This window comes from Larus michahellis, chromosome 2, assembly GCF_964199755.1.
Source record: "Larus michahellis chromosome 2, bLarMic1.1, whole genome shotgun sequence".
In the NCBI taxonomy this organism is placed as follows: Eukaryota; Metazoa; Chordata; class Aves; order Charadriiformes; family Laridae; genus Larus; species Larus michahellis.
The window spans coordinates 56,354,705-56,380,327 of NC_133897.1; the positions used below are offsets into that span (position 1 = coordinate 56,354,705).

A 25,623-nucleotide genomic window follows, 5' to 3' on the forward strand; every position below is an offset into this window, starting at 1 on the left:
AGAAAAGCGGTACATTTCACTTACAGTAATTTCACTTTTAGTTAAGGAAACATGACTCACTTCAAAGACTCTTTGAAGAGACTTCTGATAATTCCTGATCTTCAGAGAACCATTGCTGAAGCTATACCTGGATAAATATTTCTTTGTCGGAAGAGCCATTTGCCATATACAATTATAGAAAACTCAACTGCAGATCTATTATCTGAAAGAATGCAAAATTGCCCTTTGAAGCCATCAGGCAGTTCAAAGGGTTCCTCTTGACAAGACTTTGCCCTAAAGCCTCACATAGCCACCTTGCAGAAGAAGTGGCAGGCCACCTGGTGGACTGGGGACCTATGGCTCTCTGAAGTGCAGGTCAGGATTCTGCATAACCTCTTCCAAAGCTCCTGGGGCCGTATGTCATGGCGCCACTTTTTCTACAAGCATTGCTACTTTGAGGTACATCAAACACATAGTCTGCATAAGTGCCATGGAAATTGTGGTTCCCATCAATATTAGAGCATTTAAAAGAGACAAGGAGGGAAAAAAATGAACTGCAGTTCCTGTTATTAAAGGTTATGTGTGCAGAGAGTGCCCAGCCTTTGTCTGATGTCCATTATGAGTCATGGTCATTGTTCTCTGAGTCAGCAGACTGTTGTTTCAAACTTAATTTCTTTGTGTCATTCATCTGTTCCCTGTCACATCCCTTCGGCTGTGAAATCTTATATTGGGCTCTGTTGGCCTTTAGATGATCATTTTTTCTCTGTCAATTAGTTTTTTTCAAAGGAGTCCTGCAGAATTTTTCCACAGAAATGTGAGGTTGTCTTAAATTCTGGTCCATAGGAATGTTCTTGTAGGCTCAATATGGTCTGGAAATCCACTCTGTAGGAACACCATGCACTCAATTTGATTTTCCATTCCAACACTATTCTCTTCTTAGACAATCTGGGACCATTCCTGCTCTCTATAACTAGAGAACTGCTTTTATCTGGCATAAGGACTTGATGTGAAACTCCTGCGCCCTGATCTCTGAGAGAGTCATGTTTTCACAAAAAAAAAAATAATCAAAAAAAATCAGGCTGGTAAAATTAGGAGTTTACCAGATCTAGATATTGCTTGCCTGACACCCAGCCTTTGGCATTCAAACATGTAACATTGCCCTCAGACTATGTTATGGTGGGTTTTTAATTGGCTGTCTTTGCATGAGAGTCCCAAGACGACTCCCTGATTGATCCCCTGTGTCTTGATGATACCCTGACTCCAGTTAATGTTTCAGCCATCTGTACAATATGAGGCCTAAGGTCCCATTTGAGCTGAGGAAGCAAATGGCTTATTAAAGTCTAATTTCTCCGGCTTGTTCTTGCCTTTGGGCATTTTAAATAGGTTAATGCAATTTTTACAATACACTCAGGGAACTTTACTCACAGAGTGTTGTCATAAACTAGAGGAAAATAGCCCCTAGATTATCTCAAAATGGGAAGTGTTCCAAATATACTTGCCCTGACACTCAGTCAAGCTCTCTACCTAGAACAACAAGTTTTTCTTCTTTTTTTTTTCCTTAAAATTTTAGTGGATTGTTGTACATTTTAAGGTTTGGTAAGGAAAAAAAAAGTCAGATTTATTTAATGCAGTGGATCATTTTTCAGGGAAGTTCCAGTATTCATCAAAATGTGGAGACACCACAGGCACCATATAAATTATGATGGTTTTCTTCTTAATACTTCCTTTTTATTGCCTATATTCTTTAAACTGAATTTAGTGCTCATGAAAGATGCTGGATATGACAACAGTAGAAAGTGAAGCCTTCTGTTTATCTGCAGAATTGGTACAGAGGACCATTGGCAACGCAAGTTTCTCCCTGTATCCCCATTTGCGTTTTGCAGCTGTAACCTTGAGGGATCACCTTTAGGAAGGAGCAGATGACTTGGTCTCCCTACTCTTTCTATCCTTCGCCTCTCTGCTAAAAGTGCAAATAAAGGTGTCAATTGATGCCATCCAAGGCCATAGTCTTTATGATCTTCCTAATAGGTATTGGGAGACCATCAATTTATTACCTTGACTGTGTGGCAGACTGCCTCCACTGCAGGTTCTCTGTGGGTATCTATGTGTGAATACATCTTCTATGCATCTAATACATCTTCGTAAGGTAGAAAACACTCAAAAGCACCATTAATGTGCAATGACTTTTGTTCCCTGTATTGACCTAGACTAGATTTGAACCAGTGATTTAGAAATAATATGCTCTGTATCCCATTACTAATCTCTTCGGCCACAAGTCCAACCTTCCTTTTTTTTTTTTTTTTTTTCCACAAAGAGGATGCTAACATATTTAAAACAATTCACATTTTGCTCTTAAAAAGAAAATTCAAGCGTATGCAAAAACACGTTGGGTATTTGGCTAACCTACCCCTCATTACCCAGGAGGGAGAGAGCGTAAACACAGGCTTGCATTAGACTATTCAGCGTGTGCATTCAATCTTTAGAAATCTGTTTCAAAGGAAAGAAAGGCATATACCTCATTAGAAGAGAAACAACAGGGTGGAAAAAAAAGCAGGCCACATCAGTTCAAACGCAGGCCCAGATGCTTAAGTTAGTTACACTTTTCGGTTTAAGGCAATGCAAATCCCTTCTCCATTACTGGGGAAGTGGAAAAAGGCATTAGGCCCTTGGAATGAGAAGAGCCAAGTTCTGCGCTCAGTCAAATAGGAAAAGGTTTAATGTATGATTTTCTCCTTTTTAGTCCGTTGTACATTGTATCAAGTCACTGAGGAACATCTATGCAATTATGTAAATAAGAGACTAGAGGATAGAGCAGCACAATAGTTTGTAGGCTAAAATTGTGTCTTATTCCTCCTGCCCCTTCTTCCTCTTTACACAGAAACAAACATGCACAAAACATTAATAAAATAAATCAGACATGGTGAAGCTTATCCACAGGAGCAGATTCTAGATACAAATTGAATCCCTGAACATTAATTTGATCTTCTGCCAAGCTTTGTAGAGGTCTGAAGAATCTGAGCTTACATTGTGAATGAGAGGTGAAAAAATAGTTATAATATTTACATTGTTTTCATTATGTAAACATTTGTGGGCTTACGCACATTCCTTGCTTTTTAAATAAATGTGATTAAACTTTCAAATGTATATTTTAATTTAAAATACAACCAGAGCCATTCCTGTACTCATGCAATAATATCTTAGCCAGAGGCAGCAGGCAGTTGATACTACTTTCAGTGAATACAACCAGGATTGGGATTTGAAGACAGAGCCTTTTCAGTTTTCCTACTAAGAAAATGACTCACCCATTCTCCCTGTGATGGGTCAGACTGCTGCTTTCAGCAGGCTTGCATCAGAGGGAAGTTCTTCCCATTGCACCACTCTATTTCACAGAGGGGCGTTTTAGTTTCATTTCAGTTTCCTGTGTAGGTAACCAGCAGAGGAACAGAAGACGCAAGGAAAACATGAAAATACAACATTTTATGTAAATATTGTAGATGCATAGCAGCACAGTGCCTAAGGTATTCCCAAAGAAATTCAAGGAGCATGTTCCTTAGATCGTAATTTTCTCTAAAACCTTAAAGTAGTCTAAGGTCTGTGACAAGTATAGAAGCAGGTGACCTGGGAGCTCAGAAAGTTTGCTCTAGTTGCCTCTTGACCATCCATTTGCACCACTTAACTCCATATCTCTTATTCTAATATAAATGCTTTGATACTGTGGCTAAGCATAATCCGCTTAAAGTAGGATCGTAAATCATGGGGCGATCCCTCAGGAAGTCTGCCACGACACTGCAGCAACCAAGAAATTATAGTTAAAACTTAAGCTTGAAAATGCCTCATGCCATTGTTTCCTTATATATATATATATATAAGTTGTTCTTACCAGCTTCTTGGGTACCTGGTATATATTCAACATGTATTTTTGTTGAGGAAAGTTGAAATGTCACACACAGTTTGTGGATTTTCCTCACAGTTTTTCATAGCTTGCATGCAATTTTTAATTATCTCCCTTTTAAAGGGATGTACTTTATGTTGTCTTTTTTAACTGCAGAAAGAACTTGTGTGCAATTTTTTTGCAAGTGTTTTTAATTCTTGAATGTAATTCTGGAAGAAAGTAGGCACTTCTCACTTAAGTATGTCAAAGTTTTACCCAGCGGTTAGCCAGTAAGTCATAAAAAGATTCCTGTGAGGTAGGCAGTGCATGTTATCTTTTATACATGCAGACATAGCATTGTTGTACCACCTGAAATTCCATCAGGCTCCAAGCTCTGCAGAAAGTGACAAATGCTAGACAGGTATACGATTTATAATGGATGAGGTATGCAAGCAAGCTCTGGGAGTTGGATTGGATTTGATTACAAACAATAATGTGACACAACCCCTGCTGTGGGTAGTACACACATTGTGAGAGGCAGTGCAATCAGGCAGCATGAACACCGGACTGCAGGCATGATCCGGAGCCCTAAATCCACCTTTGCAGTACACCCACTGTGTGGCTTTGGGAAAGCCTTGTCTGATCTAACAGTCCTTCTTCCAATTCCCTGTTTGTTTAACACACTTCAGTGCAATTTATAACTCAACATAATAGCAGGCTTTGGAGAGGCTTTTTTAAACGAATTATAGGAAAAGACAAGAAGTTATTTGAATGATTTTGTGCAGTTGCTGGCAATGAACTTGGAAACTTTTCCATGAAATAACTTTTCTCCATCAACAAAGTTTTCCTCAAGGGACCACCTTCCACCCCAGCAAGAATGAGTGCACTTCCAGAACATAAGTGGGTGGTAGAGATACTGATATTCCTGTGTCGGCCAAAATTCAAGTATTGAGCATTACTGAATGCAAAGCTCTTCTACTTCTAGATGGGGAATGAAAAAATCTCCATATCAAGCTATCATCTGAGAATGCTGGGCATGCCCACAGAACTTAAAAACGTGATGATTTCCAAGTCAGCTTCAGTCCCTCTTCATTCATTGGGCAAATCAGGTTGACTGAGCGATTGCACTTGCTCACATTGTCAATGCACAGAAGTATGTTGGTGATGGCCATTCGACATCTGTCACATTAGCAGCTCAGCAGGACCTGAACCTGCAAAATTTTAGGTTAAAAAGAAAAGAAGTGTTTAATGCATTTTTATCCCTTTTTATTCCTTCTGGGTTCTGACCCTTGCTATATGCATTGGTGGAAGAAAGAATGTGAAAATCAAAATGTCCCATTAAGCGGAGTATTGGTCTTCTAGAGAATTGAAGTTTAATGAAGACTTAATTGTTAAGAATGTAATTCAACAGCTAATCAAAGGCATGACTTGTTAATGAAACTGAGGCCTACACCATTAGGATGACTATTCTAGCAAGTAAATCCCAACATGTGCAACAATATAATCTTTCTTTCTTAAGCAGATTCATACATTTCGTAAAACCACGTTTCAATAAGTGTGGATTTTTGTCCAATGGTAAACAAACAGATCAGTACTATTTCTGTATATCCTTATCTGTGCTTTAGACTGTAATTTTGCAAGGCTACTTACATCCCTGTTTGGCAACGTTTCAATGAAAGCATCCTGAAAGAAAATTGTAAGCTCTGTGGTGAACACTAAAACTAATAATTATTAAGTATTAGTCTTCTGATTACTCTGAGCTACATGCAAACACAGAAAATAGTCAACTTCTTGAATTGTAATTTAACCACCCCTTCATTTGTTTTAATTTGTCAAGAAAATTCATTTATTTTACACTTTGGGCTTCTTTACTGCTCTCCTCATGTCTCCTGGTGTCTGTATGTCACCATTTTAAGAAGTCCAGGCAGCGATCCTTTTATCTTTAATATTGTATCAACAGATTTTTTTTGCATACCGTAAGTTCAATCATAAAAGCATTGACAAAAATTTGCTGCTGCCCTGTTTTTGCACTTTTGTGTTACTGGAATCACAATGATCCCTCTATCCTATGTTACCTCATGTTACCTCAGATTGATACTTCCAGCATTCTTTTAATTATTCGCCATATTTTCCAAAATCTAGCTGAAAGGTGTACTTCAAGGAGCTGAACACGTTCTGTGCTCCAAAAATGTTTCAGTAGATGGCTTTCCCTCCACTTCGAATGCTTTTACCTGTCGCCTGCTACCTCACCTGGTGCCCTACATATAACATAGAGCATTCTGACAAATCCGTTCTTCCAGGCCATGGTTTGTTAGAGCACCCTGTGGGAGAAAAAGGGTTTGGAGACCGTTGCAAGTACAGTAAACCCCCACTTACCTAGTTTGCTATAGAGGAAGTTTTGTCTCATCCTGTCCAGTCGTGCACACAGGATATAAAATGTCCCCTTGTTCCTCTCTGTGAGGAGTTTTGCTTCTGTGGGGCATCATTGCATTCATTTCTATATTGGATTCTGTGGAAGCAGTAAGGGCCTGTTGTGTTTGAAGACTTGGTTCTGCTTATCAATGATTTGTCCAGACTGCTAAGCTATCACAGATGAGGAAATGGCCTGCACAAGATAAAGAGCTGGTCTAGATTAGTTTTTTCCTCACGGGAATGGGAAGGGTCCTACTGCCTCTGTGTGTGTACCTATAGATGGAATTGGTGAATAGTATTCCTTGCCATCTGAGGTGCTTCATGCTATGGTTAATATTTGTCTATGCAGTTGCTTTCTTGTATGCACACGTTCCCCATTCTTTGTTCTCATGTGCCTTAAATTATATTTCCACTTGGTTTTGGAGCATTTAGGTACGAGTTCTGATCATGGAATTGATGGGAGTGTACCCTTACTTCTGCAGGCTGATTTCTTTTGCATGAGATACCATGTGTGTTTTTAATCTGATGGTCACTCTGTTTTATATTGAAACACAAAACTTCCAACAGTAACTTTTCTGATGGTAATATGTGGGTGTTACCGGTCCTCCTTCTCTGCATCATTCAGGTTCTTTGTTGAAGTCACATACATATGACTTTAATTCTTGTAAAGGCATATCTGTAGATTGATTCCTGCCTCTGATGAAAGAAAATTTAGAGCAGCAACGAGTATAGGAATGGATGACCAACAGTTCTTCCTACCAAGCCTTTTACTTTTCCTTTGTACAGCCTTTTCTGGCTAACCCATTCTGCCTCATCTTTCTCCCTTTTCTTTTCTTTTTTCTTTTGCTTATTCCAGTTCATGGCTCGTTGATTTCATAAGTCGTACCAAGACCTCAAGATCATCCCCAGGGCATAGACATCTGGAAAGCTGAAATAGGGATGTCGGCATGAAAAGAAAGTGGAGATGACTTGGCTTTATCTGCCAATTCACAAATAACTTGGTGAACAGAGTTTCTGGCCATGAAATCTGAATGCCATTTTAGAAATAACAAATCTCATTCATTCCCAGTTTACTTTGGCTTCTCCTGATGGAAATTAAAATACAGAGTAGTGTTGACAAAACAGTATACAGAGTGCAAAATAGCTCAATGACCTTGTAAACTGTTCCTCTTGGAATCTTATAGGCATCTAACACAAGCCCTAAGATGTTGATTAAAGTGGGTAAGGCCAGAGACCCAGGTGACTTATTCAGGGCATAACCCCAGAAAGCATCAGGCTCCTGTGATGTTCTGGCTGCTGCTTAAAGCTGTTCTTCCTTAGTGACATCCCTGTGGCACACTTCTTGCTGTCCTGAATTTAATGAATGCCCTAGTCAATTTGTAAGTGTCTCTGGGAGATAAAGTTTGCTCCGCTGTGCCAGTAGGTTGGTGTGAGCCACCAGTTTCCAAGCCTCACATTTGGAGCACACGCTAGCAAAACACAACAGACCTTTACTACGAGGAGTAAGGTGAGCAGTGCAAGCGCACAGAATACCTACCCTATTTCACAAGAGGAACTTTATAGGTTTTAGATGTGAATGATGAGGGGCAGTTCTAATTTCAGAGAGACACACATTTTATTGGGTATTTTTGCTACCAATGCATTGCACAAGAAATTTCACAGCTGAATGTTTTCTTTCCGGCTGTATAAAGACATGACAAAGCTCTTTTCAGAGCATCCTTTATATAACAGCACCAGTTCATGTTATGAATTCTTGCTCTGCTGTGTACAGTGACATCCTGTTTGCCTCTTCTCTAGGCAGGCAAAATTCCCATTAGCTTCACTGGTGAGCTTGTCTGAGCAAAGACTGCCGGCCAGCTCTGACACCCATCCTGTGGGCAGAGCTATAGCTCTTCCAAAGGTTTGCTTTCATTGCCTCCAGTGAAGTCTGACTCTTACCACGGAACTGCACTGGCAGAACCACAGGCTATTATAGAAACATGTTTCCTGCCACAACCTGAAGTCGGAGTCCAGTTGACAGTGGGCAATGTGCCCCACAATGTAACAGAACCAGAATTTAATCCAGAATATCTTTAACGCAGTAGGTATTTCTGAAACCTACATAACTCCCTTCCCTCTCATCAATTCACAGCTACCTCATCCCTGAACTCCCAGCTTCAACAGCTTCAGCATCTTCAGCAGCTCCAGCATCAACAGCAGCAGCAGCAGCAAGGTCAGCAGCAGCAACAGCAGCAGCAAAGCCAGCAGCAGCAAGGTCAGCAGGCACAGACTCCACAGCCACCCCAGCAGACCCAGCAGCCACAGCCGTCAGCGCCACCGCAGCAGAACCAAACACAGTCCCAGAGCCAGAGCCAACCACCTCCGGCCCCACAGTCCTCCAGCTCCCCTCAGAAACCCAGCCAGTCACCAGGGCATGGCCTTCCATCTCCTCTTACTTCACCAAATCCATTGCAGGTAGGACTGCATACAAATCTCTAATGCTCTAACAACAGAAAATGCTCTCCCACTGCAAGGGGAAATCAAGTGAAGGTTACACCTTCTGTCCATACAGACTGTGAAATTCCACCTCGTATTAGTTACAGGTATGCAGCTTAGAACAGCTAAGAGGCCTAATAAACCAGAAAAACGTTACTAATGATGGTCCTAATCTGCTCCTTTCTGAAGAGTAAACATCTTTTGCTCTTAAAGTCCGTATCGTAAAACCCATAGAAAACTATCTAATTTTTTCCAGGGATTCAGCATGTGACCTTTGCAAATGGCTTTTGTGAAGCAGTCACCCTTTATGGTAACTTAAGAGGACAGCAAAGTTAGCTATTCATTAGCAGATGATAATAACTGTCCCTGAAAGAAATGGAGCTTCTGCTGGTGGATGTGTGCAAGGGATGGATGGGTTGTCCTTCCTCTTGAAATCACAGTCCTAACATTTGTCCTACTTCTGTTAAGAGTCTCAATATAGACTCCAAAGCTAAGAATGCCAGTTAATGCCTTTCCTAGATGTTCACTCCAATGATCAGGATGGTTTTTGATAGACCAACAGCTATGGCACCTACACTGACGCTGGGCTCTGCCCATCTTGGAGTTCCTGGGCAGAAACAGGAGAACTCTGATCTAATGATCCTAATTTCTTGAACTTTTGTGTTCTCACACTACATGTGTCATGCTATATTCACGTCCTGCAAGAACAGCTTTGGCTGTACCCACAAGTATGATTCTGAATAAACACCAGGATAGTCTGTGAAGTGAGGAGAGTCTCTTTCACTGGGCAGTGGGACTGCACTTAGAAACCAGCGAAGTCTCTATTAGCTTTATTCTGTAAATTCTGAGACCCACTTTAAAGGTTTTATCCACGCTGATGGATTCGGCTCCATTTCCTGCAGAAATTAAACTGCATTAGCTTAATAATTAAAAAATCCTTTTTCAAACAATTAGGGGAATTGGTTTACAAGAAGCCGTGTTTGCAGTGTGGCCAGTTAAACCTGCATTAACCTGAGCTTCAACTAAATTGCACCAAATCTGATTTTTTAATGGTTTAGATAATAGACTTAAAAGTCCACAAGAGATGTGTCCTTGCTTCCTTAGCTTTTTCTTATAGTAGAGCCTAATGTTTTTGGAGCTTCTTCTGTGTATTGTCTTAAGAGCTGCTTAGGCACCACTTAATGCCCAGTCTATCATGCTAGTGAGTGCTTTGGGACTCTTTAGTATGCAGATTATTGACATACAGAGACAGGAATGTTTCCAGAGGAGCTTCTGTTACATTTTATTGTCTTGGTGCAGCTGTAATGTATGCACACTAACTGTATACGCTGTATGTTGCTAAAACTGCCTGCTAAATATTTTGCTTCAAAAGGCATTCAGTTTTGCAAACAAAGCAAATGCATACGTAAATTAGAGTTGGGGTAGGGAGGAAGAGGGATTATCTCAGTGAACCTCAAGAGGGTTGTACTGACACTGAATCTGAAGTCTTAGCACTCATGTAGCCTCTGGTCCCAATCTAAATCTCAGCTGAATCTGAGTACTTCCAGTCTCATCTGTGACCTACAGGTACAGGCCAGAAGAAGCACTTTCTACTGTCAGCTCTCCAGGGTCACATCTCACTTGCATAAGTACAATAAAAGTAAGTAAAACCAATAATTCCTTGCATGGGAGGTGCCAACGTCAATGTTTTCATGTAGATACTTTGGCACATCGCTCTCTTTAGCATGCGTATCCTCACAACTACCCTTCTGAGGGAAGTCTCAACTGGCAGGCTCAACAGAAGTGGAAGGAGGGAACCAAATACTCTGAGGTGGTTTTAGTTCAAACGCTTTCCCCTAAACCGTTTAGGAACTGGGATTAGAGTTAATGAAAGACACCAGCGTGAGAGGTCTGGCATTCCCACTGGGCTGAGCTCAGCCAGTACCACAAAGCCAGCTGCATGACTGGGACACTTTCAGAACAACAGTCAAGGAATTAGAAGTCATTAGCCGTCAGCTCTGGCTCAGCATGAAAGAGTTACTAATGAATTGTGGGATAAGTATTTTTAATGTTCTTTCCTCTCTGATCCTCACCGTTTAAATAGCCATGAAAACCCAAAGTCTGCTCACAAATACAAATATGCCGCGTGCTGACAACCAGAAGAGAAGCCAGAATTCAGCACAGTGCTTCAGGACTCACCATAGCGATGTGTCTAGGGCCATTAGTTTGGCCTTCTAGCAATTTCTACAGCAAGCCCAATACTTCTTAAGCTTCCCTAAGAAATACTAAAGAACTTGAAACATGTTCTGTCATATTGCTGAGAATGGTGAGACTTTAAGTGATGCTCAGAAATATTTCCAGAGAAACTGCTGTTGCACTTTATATATGGTTGGAGGGTGTGTTCAGCTGCTTTTCTAAAGCAGAGCAGTGGTAAGATCTCCTCCATGAAATTTATCTTTCCATTCTAAATCCTGCAGAGAAAAGCTTTTACCCCCGTACATCTAGCTTTACCCCCGTACATCCAGAGGACTGGATCTGACATTGTTTTCTTCTGCAGAAACATAAAAAAGCCAAAAAAAACCAAGAAAAAAAGGAGGGACCACGCATTTGGCAATCCAGTTCATAATAGCTGCTTAGAATGTGGATTTTTTTAATGTCTAATGCTTTAACTTAAAGATCGACCTAGAACAAAATTCAGAGATATTATGGCCTCTAAGGTAATGTTCTTTATGAACTAGAATGAAATGGGTTTTGTTTGAAGAATATTAAGGGAATAAAGATCAACTAAGTTAAAGTTTGACAGCTTAAATTTCATTTCTGAATTCTTGATTTTTTCATGTGGGCTTTATCCTCTTACATTATTCAGGATCTGTCTGAAAGATATTAGTTTAGAACAATGTAACCTCAAAAAATTGTCATGGAAAGTCAGTAATTCAGGAGGATGATTGTGTTTGTTTCAAAAAACTCTGAAGGATAACAGCAATTACATCTCAAAATGTACAGATGCTGTCATGTCCTTCAGAAGGCAAATTAAATGAAAGTGACTTGCTTAGGTATACCTGGGTGAGGTACTTTTGCTAGCTGATCAGAAATTAATAATACCGGTGCAGCATACACCAGCTAAAAGTCTCAGAATGATTCTTGTCAGATTGTTCTGTAATACCCTGCTCTAATTTTATCACCATTCTTTACTCAGTTCGGTGGGCTGGATTGTAGTTACAAAACTATTATTTTTAGGAAGTCTTTTAATGATTGTGTAGAAAGATGAAAAACCTCACTTTAGGTTTCAGAGCCTGGATTCTGAGCTGACATTAGTGATGGATGCTCCAGATTTACACTGGTAAAAGCAAAACACTGCAGAACCAGGGTCATTGCTGATTTGCAAAAGACAACAAACCAGAGGAGAATTTTCTGAAGCAGAGCTCTATTTCAGGACGTGGTGGGTCAGGTGGATGACAGAAGACTTTCATCCTTTCATTTTAAAATGGTGAAATTCCTCATATAGATAAATCATAGTCTGATTTTTACTTTCATTGGGTCAATTGAGACAAAGGGATCTGGAAGTGAATAAACTGGGGATTTAGAAGCCTTTACTTCTGGGAAAATACCCTTCTCCAAATGTGCTTCTCCTGTGAATGTTTGATGTTATTACATGGCAAACTATACTGGTTCATGAATGGTCAGCGTGTTGCAACTTCAAAGCATAGTTAGCACCTCTTACAGAGTTTCCATTCAATTAATTTTCTGAAGCCATAAGATCTTGATTATATGCTGTATAAAATCAGATGAGCCAAGGACTAAGTAGCCAATTATTCTGCTTGACTACCAGAATAAGGCACTTTGTATCAGCAACTTATATTTAACTGGCTCCAAATGGGGGTTAGCTTCTGGTGGTGACACTCACTATATGTTTTAGCAGTATGGATAAGAGGAATGTACCCACCGCCAGATCTACAAAGGGAGAGCTGCACTAGAGGAATAGAAGAATTCCCAATGATTTCTGCTGCTCTGTTCATGTGTGAATAGGAAGAGACAAACAGGAAATCCCCCAGGGATTGCCCCACTGTAAAATTATTCTGACTGTTTTCAGAACTCTTTCCTAAAGCACCTTTTTGTCATAGAAGCCTACCTACAATAACTGGAGCCGATGGAAGATGATGAGTGAGAAAAAAAATAATAATAAAAGGAGGGAAGAAGGGAAGTGAGGAGATGACAACAGCAGAAAAATCTTCCAAGTAATAGCAAACTCTAGGATAGCAAAACCAGAACCTCCTTCAGATTAAATTTTCATACTAATCTTAAATAATGTATTTCGAACCTCAACACTTTTATAACAAAGGAGAAAAGAAAAGCAGAAAGGCTGAAACACTCAGCTGTAAATGAGGGAGAATGTGTACACAGATGCCCGAGGCTCCAACAGTCACAAAAAACCCCCAATCCCTTCCCTTCCCCCCCCCCCCCCGCAACCTCATTCTCTGGTTAGCTGCTCATTAGGGAAAAATCTACTTTCAAGAAATTGTATTGTTTACTGATGCTTTGATAAATTTACATATTTTTAAAATAGAGAAGAAACAACCAAGTCTCTGTTGATTTGAGGAAGGCAGCTGGGATGTTTGTAAGGTCTGTCTTTATGTCTTTGTTGACATCCAAGACCTGCTGTATTTTTCTCATGCTTATTGAATACTGAGATCAAGAAAACTTGATCAAGATTATGACAACAGTAATCCCACTGAGGTTTTTTTTTGTTTTTCTAAAATTATCTAGCCTTCTTCCTGCATATGATACTGTGCAGTGTATGACTGACTGAATCTGTTCCCAAGTTACTTGGTAATCAGTTTGACAAATATTTTATAAATGGTATGAATCCATTGAATCCATTTTCCAAAATTTCCTAATTTTTAGTGTCAATAGGGAGTGAGATATAGCACATCACAAGGCAACAGGTGATATAAACACGTACAGTGGATGTTTATTCAGGGATGTTCATGCCCATCACCTGCTTAGAGTGAATGTGTTGAAGTGCTGACCTTAGGTGGATTTCCAGGAGGTGCTGGCAAGACTCAGATCTCAGCTCTAAACTAATAGCATGGAAACTCCCGTGCAGTCGGCTAAATTGAGTTGAGCTTGGTGAACTGTTGAGAATATTTTGCATATTTTATCCCCTGCTCATTTCAAACAGGTCCAGAAAGATGTAAACATCTTGTTCTACTGATAGCTTTGGATTTCCGAGTATTCTTACAGTATTTTAATGATTTTTTGGGTTAATAAAGGTGATTTCATGAGTGGAAGAGGCAAGTAGTTGTGTAAAAATTTCCACTAGCTAGAAAGTCATGGTCATACTGATGTACTACACACACACAAATGCAGTTGTGATTCAGGTCCCCTCCTTTAATTTTTATGCTTTTCCTGTGGACCACTCAGACGTTACTGTTCACAAACTTGAACCTTACTTGAGAAATTGTCTTTGAGTTTCAGTGCATCCAGGGCCTCCTTTCTTCTTCTCCTCTCACCTCTTCTGGGCACCTCCATGATCCTCCTCATCTCTTCTGGGTCTGCCACCAGCTAGGCCGCTGGCAAAATGGCAGTTTGTCCTAGCTGGACTCTAAGTTGTCTTTGTACTGTGCTGTCCCATGCTCTCTGTCCCCGATGCACAGTGCAGAGACATGCAAGGTGGTTTCCTGACACAGCTAGCTTCTGTGAGGGATGCTACTCTTCGTGTCTACCAGCATGGTAGTGCTGCATGGTAATGCATGGGCATTATTTCCACAGAAAGACTGATTTCAGTTATGGACTGCATCCATCCACAGGACTGAGTAGGGTTTCAGATCTCGTCAACTGTCTTCCTTCTCCCAGAAGCTCACTGCTTTTTGGGGTCTTTGAGGCATTAGGACTCCACACTCTAAAGCTGCTGAATACTGCATTTAAACAGAGCAAAGACATGTTTAAGGGTTCTCAAAGAGACTTTATAAGCAAGTCTCTTCATTCCCTGAGGAAACCTTCTCTCAGTTGAGCACTGGCTGCCTGGTCCATCCAAATATACTCTGCAGGTGTTGCTATTTTCAGAAGCACAAGGAGTACTGGTGTCTGACTCACATTTAAAGCAAAGGAAATTAATCTTGGAGCAAAACAACTGGCATTATTAGCACCCAAGGGGCAGAAGCTGAGGCTAATATAGGAAACCATTTGCTAGAGAATTCTCTGAAGGAGAGGAAAGTGGTGCTGTTTGCCGGGCAAGCTCTGGCTTCTGAAATGGGAGCATTTAATAAACTCCCTAAAGCAACTGAAATATTTAATAAATAGGGAAATAAATAAATAATATCTTTCCAGGACAAATTTGGGAAAGGATCCATATCCCATAAAGTCTTCTATTTCCAAAGCCTCTGTAGGCAGAGAGGAGGACCCTTGGGGATCTTAGGGACAGAAAAAAATTGACACAGCACCTCATGTACTCTTTTAAATCCAGTGGATCTGTTTTGTTATCATTCATTTCTCTTAATTTCTCTTTTCACTCATATTTCCAAAAATTTTCAGGGAAGTGGAGAACATCGCAAAGCATTACTTTATTTTCCCCTATTTTTCATACCCCTCATCTCTTTGTAATAAAGAAAAAAAAATCGCAAGTCATCGCAGGTTTCTGTGAGAAACAAAATTCTTCAAGTGGACCAAGTGAACACAGAGAACCTAGTGGGCTTGTTGAATCTGATTGAGGAGCAATATTCTGGAAGTGGTGTAGCCCTGGTGTTATATCATTCAAGGCACCTTATACAAATAAGCACCTAAAAGAGGTTGTGCAGCTTCTAGTTACTGCCTGAGAATAAAAATAAAATAAAATAAAATAAAATAAAATAAAATAAAATAAAATAAAATAAAATAAAATAAAATAAAATAAAAGGGGGGGGGGGCAGAAAAAAAGAAAAAAAAAGGGTACTCCAGACTGTGTTTTAAAGTTTAAAATGAAGCCTTTTTCAGCAGTATTGCTGAGATCTATCAGTGTTCACTTGTGGATTGTGTTGGGAGTTTTAGCAGATGCAGTTTAGGGCAGGTGTTTAAAAAAATAATAATACTTTCTCTTTTTTATTGGTAGCCAGAATGTTTTGAGAGAGTGACTAAGCACAGGCCTGGAGATTATGAAATTTGCTTAAGTGTTAATGGGTTGATTGCTGAGTTACAGCCTGCCGTCTTTACTGGAAATTGATTGACTGGTGCTGCAGGTCTTCACACTTGACGCTCGGATTTGACTCGAAAATTCTGCCAAGTCTTTTACTCTGAAATTTATCTTAATTAGATCTGAAAGACCTGCCACAGCAGAATAGTCACACCGATTAAAATGAAAAACAGGAGAAATTACTGATCAAATTAATCATAATGTCGGGTTACAGCTGTAGGTCTGATGTAATTTGCCACTCCAGTGAGTTACATCGGCCCAGGCAGAGGAAAGAGAGCTGGTTTTACGCTGATCCGTAACACCAGGCAGCTTCGGGCAGCCCATCAGGACGTTTATTCCATTCATTCTCTTGGCTTATTCTGACCTTAGTGCTGCAACTAGAAACAAATTAGGCAAAGGAAAAAGAATATAATTTTTTCCAAGGGGTCGCACTGGAAACATGAGCTTTCCAAATCCTTCTTGTTTCATTTCTCCCCTTTCTCCACCAACCTTCTCCTTTTGTTTGAAGTATCCAACAATTAATTATGTGGAAATTGGAAAATTAAAAGGTCAGAGGTTACTACCTCAGGCACAAGTCAGAAAATGTGTATTTCTGAGACCTCCTAGTGGGTTAGGGTATAAGGACATTAGGATCATTTAAGTAAATGGATATATCGCAGCACATGAGAAGGCATATGCTAGCGAGTACGAAATCAAGTCAGATGTGGTATTTTATAGATGTGATAATCCTAAAATCTATTTTTAAAATATGTACTTGTAATATGTTACATTCTACTATAACCTTTTTTTTTAAAAAAAAAAGTACGAATCACTGGTTGAATCCAGAGATTCAGGAGATAGGTTGTGGGTCTTAAGGGGCTCCAACATAAAATTTTCATCTGGAAGAGAAGTCTTCCGCAAGTTTCCTAGTATTTGTTCCACCAGCAAGGTTTGAAAGATTTTTAGGACAACCTGTCTTGTAGCACCACTGTATTTTTCGCTGCTGATCCAGGACAGTCAAGAAATTAAGGTATTTGCCACCAGCTAAGAAAGGAAATGAACTAAAGGAAAGAGAACAAGAAAGCAGATGAGAACTGTGAGTCTCAGAAAAAAAATAAATTGTCTTACCTTTGAAATATACCCAGTTTTTATTTTGGTACTGTAGTACCTTAAATTGATTAGGAATTTCCTAAGTGATTTTTCTTTTCCAACGAAGATGTAATTTCCCAAAGTTGGTTTCTTCCCTGCCCAAAATTTCATTATGATTTTCTATTTTAGGCCTGGGAAATGGAAAGAACTGAAGATAGCTTTTGTCTAAAATCAGCTTAAGTTGTATATAAACAAGTTATTACATTGAATTGCCTAAAAAATAGTGATTTAACAAAAGAAATTGTAAGCAGTTTAATTCATGGTGAGGATTTAAAATCTTTTGAAATACTTCATCATTTTCAAATGCAAGGTTTTTTTTATTTCAATATTCCATCTTTCATCTGCCTTTGCATTAGAAATTACATCTTAAATTAGGAGAATTTCCTGCAAGACAGGAACTTGACTTATTTCTGATAGCTGAAACATGACCAAATATCCTGTGAGGATTCCAGTTGGAGAACCAAGCTAGGTTATGTTTGTGAAAGAGATTGGAAGACAAAGCTGAATTTCGAGAAGAGAAAAACTGATGTATGAAAATAGCACATCATATATTGCTAGGATTATCTTTTTACTAAAGCAATGATGATGGTGCATTTTGGCATTTAAAGGAGCTGAGATTCTTTAAAGCAGCAATAACTGCTGCAATGTCTTTGTATACCTGTTAAAAAATACTTACATGCTTGTAAAAAGCATCAGGGAAGCAGTGAGACCTGGGAGGATCCTAGGCTCTTAGTAAAAATAGAGGTGCTGTAAAGAAAACCCTAAAATATGAGCCCAGTCACAGTACAGAGCGATACTCTGTAGTAGTGGTGGCCAATAAATTGATACCAGAAGATGATTCTGAATGAATGTGATAACAAGTGATATAAAAATTGTAAGTTGCTAATGGTTTTATGATTTTCACTGTAGTAACCTTATAATCCCGTTTTCAACCTGCTGGGTAGTCAAACCCAGCAGGAGTGCTGTCTCTGTCTCTTCTTGCTCTCCTCCCAGTTTGGGCAGTGCTATCCTTGTGGACTGGTGGCTCCAGCTGGAACAGGACAGGAGGTGGTAGAGGGCTGATCTCCTCTTGACCTTTCCCCAGGGGTTGGGGGACACCTTGCAGAGTGCCAAGCAGAGCTGCCAAAGTGGGTGCTCCATGGGCTATGGGGAAGATGATGAAGACTAGGGCTGTACTGGGATCAAGGTGCAGGAAGGGGCAAGTAAGGAGAAGTTAGTCTCATTCCCAGGATTCATCTGGGGGTTCAGCTTCCATTAGTGTAGAATTCCTCAGGGACAGGGCCTGATTTTAGGGAAGAAAAGGAAAGTGTTGGGAGGAGGAGAGGGAAGAAAAACAATGTCTTTGTTATTCTCAGTGCCTTTATTCCTACTGACCTTTTCCGCTGGGAGAGAGACACAAAAAAACAGAAGGATTGGCATTGTGAAAGGCTGAAATTGTATTGCTGATCACCACTCTGGAATAAGATGTTTTGTGCATTTCCATCTTACCTCTGTCTGCAACTTTTCACTTTATAACGAGACCTAACACTACTAGTAGGGAAGTTGGCAGGAGGTTTCTCATAGCTCTCAAATTAGACAGGAGTGAGCTCAATATGCCATTAGGAAGGTTTCCCCCTCATCTCCCTCCCCAACTTTATAGAATTACAGCTTCCTATTTTTTTTAACTGTCTTCTGACTATGAAACATGTTCTCCATGCAATCAAAATGTGTCTGACAGAATTTTCAGTTCATGTAAAACAAATATAAAAATAAACAAAACTTGAGAAAACCAAGCCATTCTAAAAATCCTTGATGTTTTCCCCATAGACATTCAAAGAGTATGTCTAGGGGGAAATCACTGGTACTTCAAATGTACAAGCAGGTATAGAGATAACATGCGTCAGTCCTGTAGACCCAAACTTGGCAGTCCATGCTCTCATGAGTGAAAACTACAGGGAAAGGAGGAGAGGGAGTTCTTTTACCGCCACCTACAATCTGCATATTTAGCTCTAATCTCATTATCAATTTACGCCTTTGCTTACTGAAATCACTTTTGAAAAATAATTTGCATCAGGAAGCAAAGTGCTCTAGTAAATGGGTTGTTGGAGTCAGGAGCACCAGACTGTAGTCCCAGCTCTGTCACTGTCTGGCATGTGACTTCATCTTTCTCTTTTTTTGTTGATTCTCCCACCGTTGTTTGATCTCTTTAAACTGCAAAGTTTTACGGTTTTTTTGGTATAATGCAGTGAGGCCTTGATCTTGCATTGGGCTTCTAGGTACTGTTGTAACACTAATACTACAAATACTCAAATGAAGAATTGCATAGCCCCATTCACTCTCTTGCTAAATTCAGTATCGCTGTTGACTTCAGAGGACACAGAATTGGTATCCATTTTGTTTTCAAGTATATTGAATATTTTGAAGTTTCTGTCAGCTGTTCAGTGTGCTGTCAAATGCACTAATGAAAGGTTTTCCTAAAGTTAATTTTCCTACTCGTAATACAATAACCAAATTTGCTTTAACACTTGAAAAAATCCATCCATACTAAAGAGAATCAGTTGCTTAATCCTAAAATTAAAGGTTATTGCATGCAAGAGAAAATAATTACATGCTCAAAGTATGGAAAAAAGAAAACTTTTTTAATATGTAGGTATTTGTATAATTAAAGACTAATCAAGCATGAAGGCTGCTGACTAAACCAGAAAATGAGATTGTTGGCAAGCAATATTGTAATGTAAATGCCATTTTTGTTTAAGTACTAAAGAGCTGGAGGAATGATATCCTGAACAGATTAAAAGCAAACAGCATTGATAATAAATATTTATCAGATTTCAAATGCAACACACAGAGATTTTTACATTTTACATGCAAAATATATTGGCATTGAAATATTCAGTCACTTTTCAAAGGTTTGTTCACATCTTCACTTTAAAATGTTGAAAAGCAAGCACTCACTAGTAAGAGAAACAGCTTTAGAACTCAGTCTTAACCTGTAGCAATGTCAGTAATCTGTAGGCAAAGGAAAATAGCTGAGAGTTGCTAACATACTTAACTACAAATGCATAAGATCAACTCCTGGGGCTGGAGAGTCAGAATTTTAATGGTCTTTATGTGTGTTTTCTTTTCGTGTTCTTTTTCCCAAAATGTTCACATTAATTTTTCAAAAAGAGAGGGAAGCTTCTCAAACTTAAATCCGCGCTGTGAAACACATGTGTAGTAAAGCATTTATGGAAGGCTTGTGTATATAGAGAAATTATCCCAATTTTAACAACCGTTTTGTTGTGGAGGACTGATTTAGTTAAAGGTTTGTATCTGCTTGGGCCAGTGCTTTTATATTTGTGTAAAAGTATTGTGACAGTTAAAAGTGTTCATCATATACCTTTATGTTATGTTATAGTAGCCTAAATCTTGTTCAGGAGTGGATATAAAGATATTTGGCTACATCAAGAGTTGAGGAGAATGAGGAAACACTAGAAATGAAGTACCAAATGTGTTCCCATTCCCATCCATTTTCCTTCCATTACACTGTTCCCACAGTTGGCACTACTCAGCATGCTGAGGTCTAGCAGAAACCATCTCTTCATCAAGCCTGGTCATGCAATAGTTGAAGCTAATTTAAAATGTCCTTTGACATCTGTGAAAAGAGGCTTAAACCCGATGTAAGGCAATGAAGACCTTTGCTTTAGTACATGCGCTGTGGGCCATCGCATCCTTTGTGTTGATGTATACCTCCTGTTGTTTCCTCATGTATTTACTTTTCAGAATAATTTTCATCTCACTTGATTATGACTGAGAGATACAATAGTATGTCAGTGACGGAGTTATCGGGGGAAAGTGACAATAGGGATTTTTGAATGTAAGGCTGCGTACAACATTATCAAATTTTTCCTAGCCTAGAGTAATTATATTCTATTAGCCTTTGGACAAAGGGAGTGTAGACAAGTTAAAATTAAATAATACTGTACAAAAGTCTAATGCTAGTCTCTTGAATCAGCATTGATCTAATTTTCAGAAGGGTTGAGTCACTCCCATTGATATGAACTGTAGAAATTATTACTTAGCCCTCGAAGGAGCAAAAATACGGATTGCAGACCCTGGTTTTGTTAAAAAAATCTTGCTCTTTTCTATAGGTTACATCACAGGAAATTGATGATTTGCAAATGCCAAAATTCAGACCAAGCCAGCCAGGTTCACACAATATCCTCTGTTTGTCTGAGTTACTGAGCTCTTAAACGTATCACTTCACAGATAGGCATATTAATATACCATCATTAAGAAACTTTATAATAAGTACTTTATAAATCCTCTTAAGCAATTTATATTTACACTAGTTTAATGATACTAAGGATTACATTGGTAAAACATACTAAGGAAAATAGTAGGAAAAGTACAAAACCTTGTGTGTAGACCATCAAGTCAGTGGTCCAGGAAGAAGGAAACCAGAAGAGCCAGTAGAGCACGTTTAGATCAAAGCTATGCAACTGTGAGCTAGGTCTGACCCATAGGAAGTTTCTATCCCGACCCCAAGTGAACAAATAAAAGAAAAAGAGAAGGCTTTTGAAGGCACCTGCACAGGTGCTTTGCCCTGGGATGTGCTGTTGCTCGTGAGTCCGCAGAGCAGCCCAATTACCTAAGAGAGGTGGGCAGGTGAGAAGTCTGCCTTTTGATATTTGTTTGTTTGTTTTTCACACATACCTGAGTGAAGTATGGTAATAAGTTTGAGGTTGCCTGTTAGCAAAGGACCCTAATTCTTTTTTCTGTAGAGGTGGCTGTGCCTCCCAAAGATTACTGATCCTGTCAAGCAGATGATAATTCCTTTCTGTGTTTTCTAACTCTAGTATTGTATAAAGTGTAAGTTACAAGAAGGGTTTACCTATTAGTTCTAGAATGGAGATTACCACAGTTTACTGAGGAAAACATGGTAACATGTAAATTATTTAAAGGTTGAAACAGAGACTTTCACAAGTCATTAAACTACCCTATGTCTTGGAACACAAAGAGGATATCCCTGGGATATTTATCTGAGGGTCTGCAGGTCAAAAGGGGAATGGAGTCAGCAGAAAAAGAAGCAGTCAGATACAGAAAGAGCAATTATTCACAAAATAAAAATGAGGATAGCGGTTAGAAGTGTCAGCATATACATCTGAGATGCCTTTGGTGGGGCCATTACTTATGAAAAAAGTCATTACTGCCATTTTGCACTAGATACCATGTACCTATTTCATGGTAACCATGGCTTGCATAGCATTCATTTATAATGGAAACCTACAAAGGAACCTCAAACCACCTAGTGAAATGTGAAAACGCCTCCCAGCTCTCTGGCTTTATAGCCTTTGACAATCATCAACCTAAACAGGACCTTAAAAATGCTCAACACTTGTATACATCATCTCCATTTACCTTTGTGAATCAATAAGGACATGCAAGCCTCATCTTCAGTGTGTGGTTTTGAAAATCTTAATCTGATTCTCGAGGTTAACAATACCCTTTACTCCAAATCATAAAAAGTAAGATCACAGTCCCGGCTATAGCCTCACTCGGAAGTCTGAAGTTCAGGCAGATGCTGCTCTGTTTTACAGGACTGTCCAAAAAAGTTTCCTTATTTTCAGATAAGACTTGCCCCTCATCTGAGCAGCAGATATTGAAACTTATGGATTTTTCCTGGACATGCTGTATTTGCTTTTGTAATTTCTTCATAGGAGAAAGTCTTACTACTAGGATTAGGCAAAAATCAGACCCAAGGATATTCCGTGATCTCAACAAATATTTGACTCCAAACCAGAAAAAGAAAACAGAAAAACAGGGTAGCTGCCAAAGTTTTACATGTGTGAAATAAAACTGCGAGGTCTGATTTCATCTGTTTTACTTTACCATAGGCACATGCACCCCTATGCCATTTGAGAAACTGGATTAAAAATGAAGAGCCCAGAAATGAAATTTCAGTACTACCAAAACACTTTCTTTGGAAGCTTATGGAGGGAGAGGCTTCCTAAACGCAATCAAAATGCCCACCACTTTTCAAAGTTTCAATTCGAATGGAAATAATAACAGTGCAATAATTTTTTCCATCAAAATTTTTAAAAACTATTTGCAAAAAAAAAAAATTGTTACAAAATACTTTAATCCTTATCCTGGAAATGACCATGGACTTCAGACATACCACATGGTGCTTAGAAAAGCTGAATCTGACATTTTTCCAGTAAACTGCAAAGCTGCACACTGTTGAATGTAATCTTCACATTAGGGTGCTGTTTTTAAATTTCCCAAGGGGTGATTCAGTGCATCAAGGCAACAGGGGTAATGATCTGAGAAGGAGACTCCTCACAAAGTAGAAAGAAAAGATCAGTACACTTACCACTTCTGACAGCTGACAGACCAGAGTTTCCCCTATGAAATAAAGGCAGCCATGCCAGTGAAAGGGTCCATCAGTGAGTAAAGGAGATTTACCTCAAGAACTGAGGTTTGTAATCATGAGGGCGATAACCTCCCTCATTTTCCTACAACATGTTCCTTTGCAAAATGCGTAGCAACCTTCCTTTAAACAGCTGGACAACTCAAGACTTCGTTAGTTTTTGTCAAAAACTGTAGATTCACTGAAAAGCAAATCTGTTCATGGCATCTGGTGAAATCGTCTCATGAAACAGTATCTTAGCCTCAGGTTGAAGCCTTTCACTGCACCTGAGTCAGACGTGAGGCTTCAACCAGGGTCTCCACATCCTGGTGAGTGCCCTAATTTGGCAGAATAATGAATGCTTGAGGGCTTTTACTTTTCAATCTTGGAATATAAATAGTTCACTCTCCATCAGGCCAGAAAGAGAACTTATCCTCCTGCTTGTCCCAGTGCACATGATAACTTTTACAAAGGAAACAATTCTAAATAACAGCAGAGAAAGGTCATGAGCCTGTAACTTCCTATGTATAAGTATGTATGTCTTTTCTGTTTGAGAATGGTCTGCTGGAAATTTTAATGGACAATTTCAATAAGTGCTAGACAAGCCCACAAGGAGCTCTGTAAATCTTCCAGATGTAAGCTAAGACTGGTTTGGCTTTGTTCTCTCTGGGGAGAAGAGGGTCTGAATGTATAGGTTACATGATACTCTATCAGTTGTTTGGATGGGAGAGCTGCCACTTTAGCGTAGTATGAGCACGGCTTTTCCTGGGAGGGCTGCCTGGTATTTGGATTGTGTCTGGCTGATTTTCATTTTGCAATCAGGCAAATGAAAGGAAGTTTCCTAAGCTACTTCAAGGGGGAAAATTTTACGAGATGATTGATACGGAAAGATGAGTGCAAGACACATAGGAAGCATATGTATGATGAGGGTAGATCAATTTTTTTAAAAAAATAATTGGTATCTTTGGAGGATGAAGAATAATCTTTAATGTAGGTACTGAGTGACTTCCTATCACTCAACACTAATTTTAATATATGGGAGTGTTGAAATGCTACTAGAAAAGTACAGTTAAAATAAATCCCTAAATATCTAAATGCTAGCTCCAAGAGGATTGAGACTTTATGAGCAAAATTTTACTTTTAATGATACTGGGTCAATACAGACTTAAAAAAAAAGAGGAATTACAGGTTCTGAAAATAAAGTTTTAGCCTTAGTGCTTTGATAAAGATTCGTGACCCTTGGCCCTTTAAATATTGAACTTAGACTGTAAAAATATCACTTCTTATTGATCACATGGTTATTAAAGTCAGTCAAATGCTCAATTTATATGTCAAACACTTGTAATATTTCCTGTAAATATTAGAACAAAAGAAAAGGGTGATAATATCATTGTGTTCAGTTGCATTAGATTTATTCAACTTTTCATCACTGAGAAATAATAAAAGTGTCAGTAAGAAATGCATTAAACATGCCAAGCATTTATCATGGCTAAATTAATTTATAACAACGCAACTGCATCATATATGTGGTGTATGTGTTCATGTACATCAAGGCAGGAACATACCCATCCACGTAACTGAGTGTGATAGGATATATGTACCATGTGTTCTCATTCTTTCCTTTCAGTACACCTTCCCACTCCCTGCCACGTACTTGCAGCCCTGGAAAGGTATGGCTTATTTGTTGAATCTCAAAAAGAATGAGGAAACTTAATAAGTCAACAGATATTAATTAAATGTTAAAGGCAGGTTTCCAAGTACCTTCAATATATACTGCTCCTAATGACATTCAAGTGCGCTTACAAGGGAGGTCAGGGGGGAGATCTTTAGATCCCCCAGGCTCCCCCAAGATGCCTTTCCATAACCAAATGCTTTCATATGAGTAATCGAAAGAAACCTTTAGTCAACCACTGGGGAGTCTTTACAGCCTGGCTTCGATTGGAGTCTGAGTGCAGGCCTGTGAGCAGGAGGTGTTTGTAAGCATTTCTAATGGCATTTTGATGTACATGTACAAAATTGATGTCGGAAGGATCATTGTAAAGTCCCAAACAGTGGAATATTGAGGACATTTTCAGGTGGCAGTCAGATTCTGGCTGGGTGAGCCCAGTATATTTTCTCATGTCACAGTTGATTAGGTTCACAGGGAAGTGGAAAGAGTAAAAAATTCTCTTATTACTGCAGCAATGCCATATCAGCCTCTTTTCCCTTTGAATGCAACATTAGTTTTTGTCCAGAACTCTAACT

The 25,623-nt window shown here is 39.2% G+C and overlaps 1 protein-coding gene across 2 annotated transcripts in view; it reads left to right on the top strand.

The window, feature by feature from the left end:
- The window catches only part of POU6F2 (POU class 6 homeobox 2), a 315,292-nt gene that overhangs the window by 208,732 nt on the left and 80,937 nt on the right, over nucleotides 1–25,623 (top strand). For both annotated transcript variants that reach the window (XM_074573496.1, XM_074573495.1), the window contains one exon: nucleotides 8,394–8,716. In XM_074573496.1, the coding sequence (XP_074429597.1) occupies nucleotides 8,394–8,716 (323 nt within the window). The remainder of the gene's footprint in view (nucleotides 1–8,393; nucleotides 8,717–25,623) is intronic.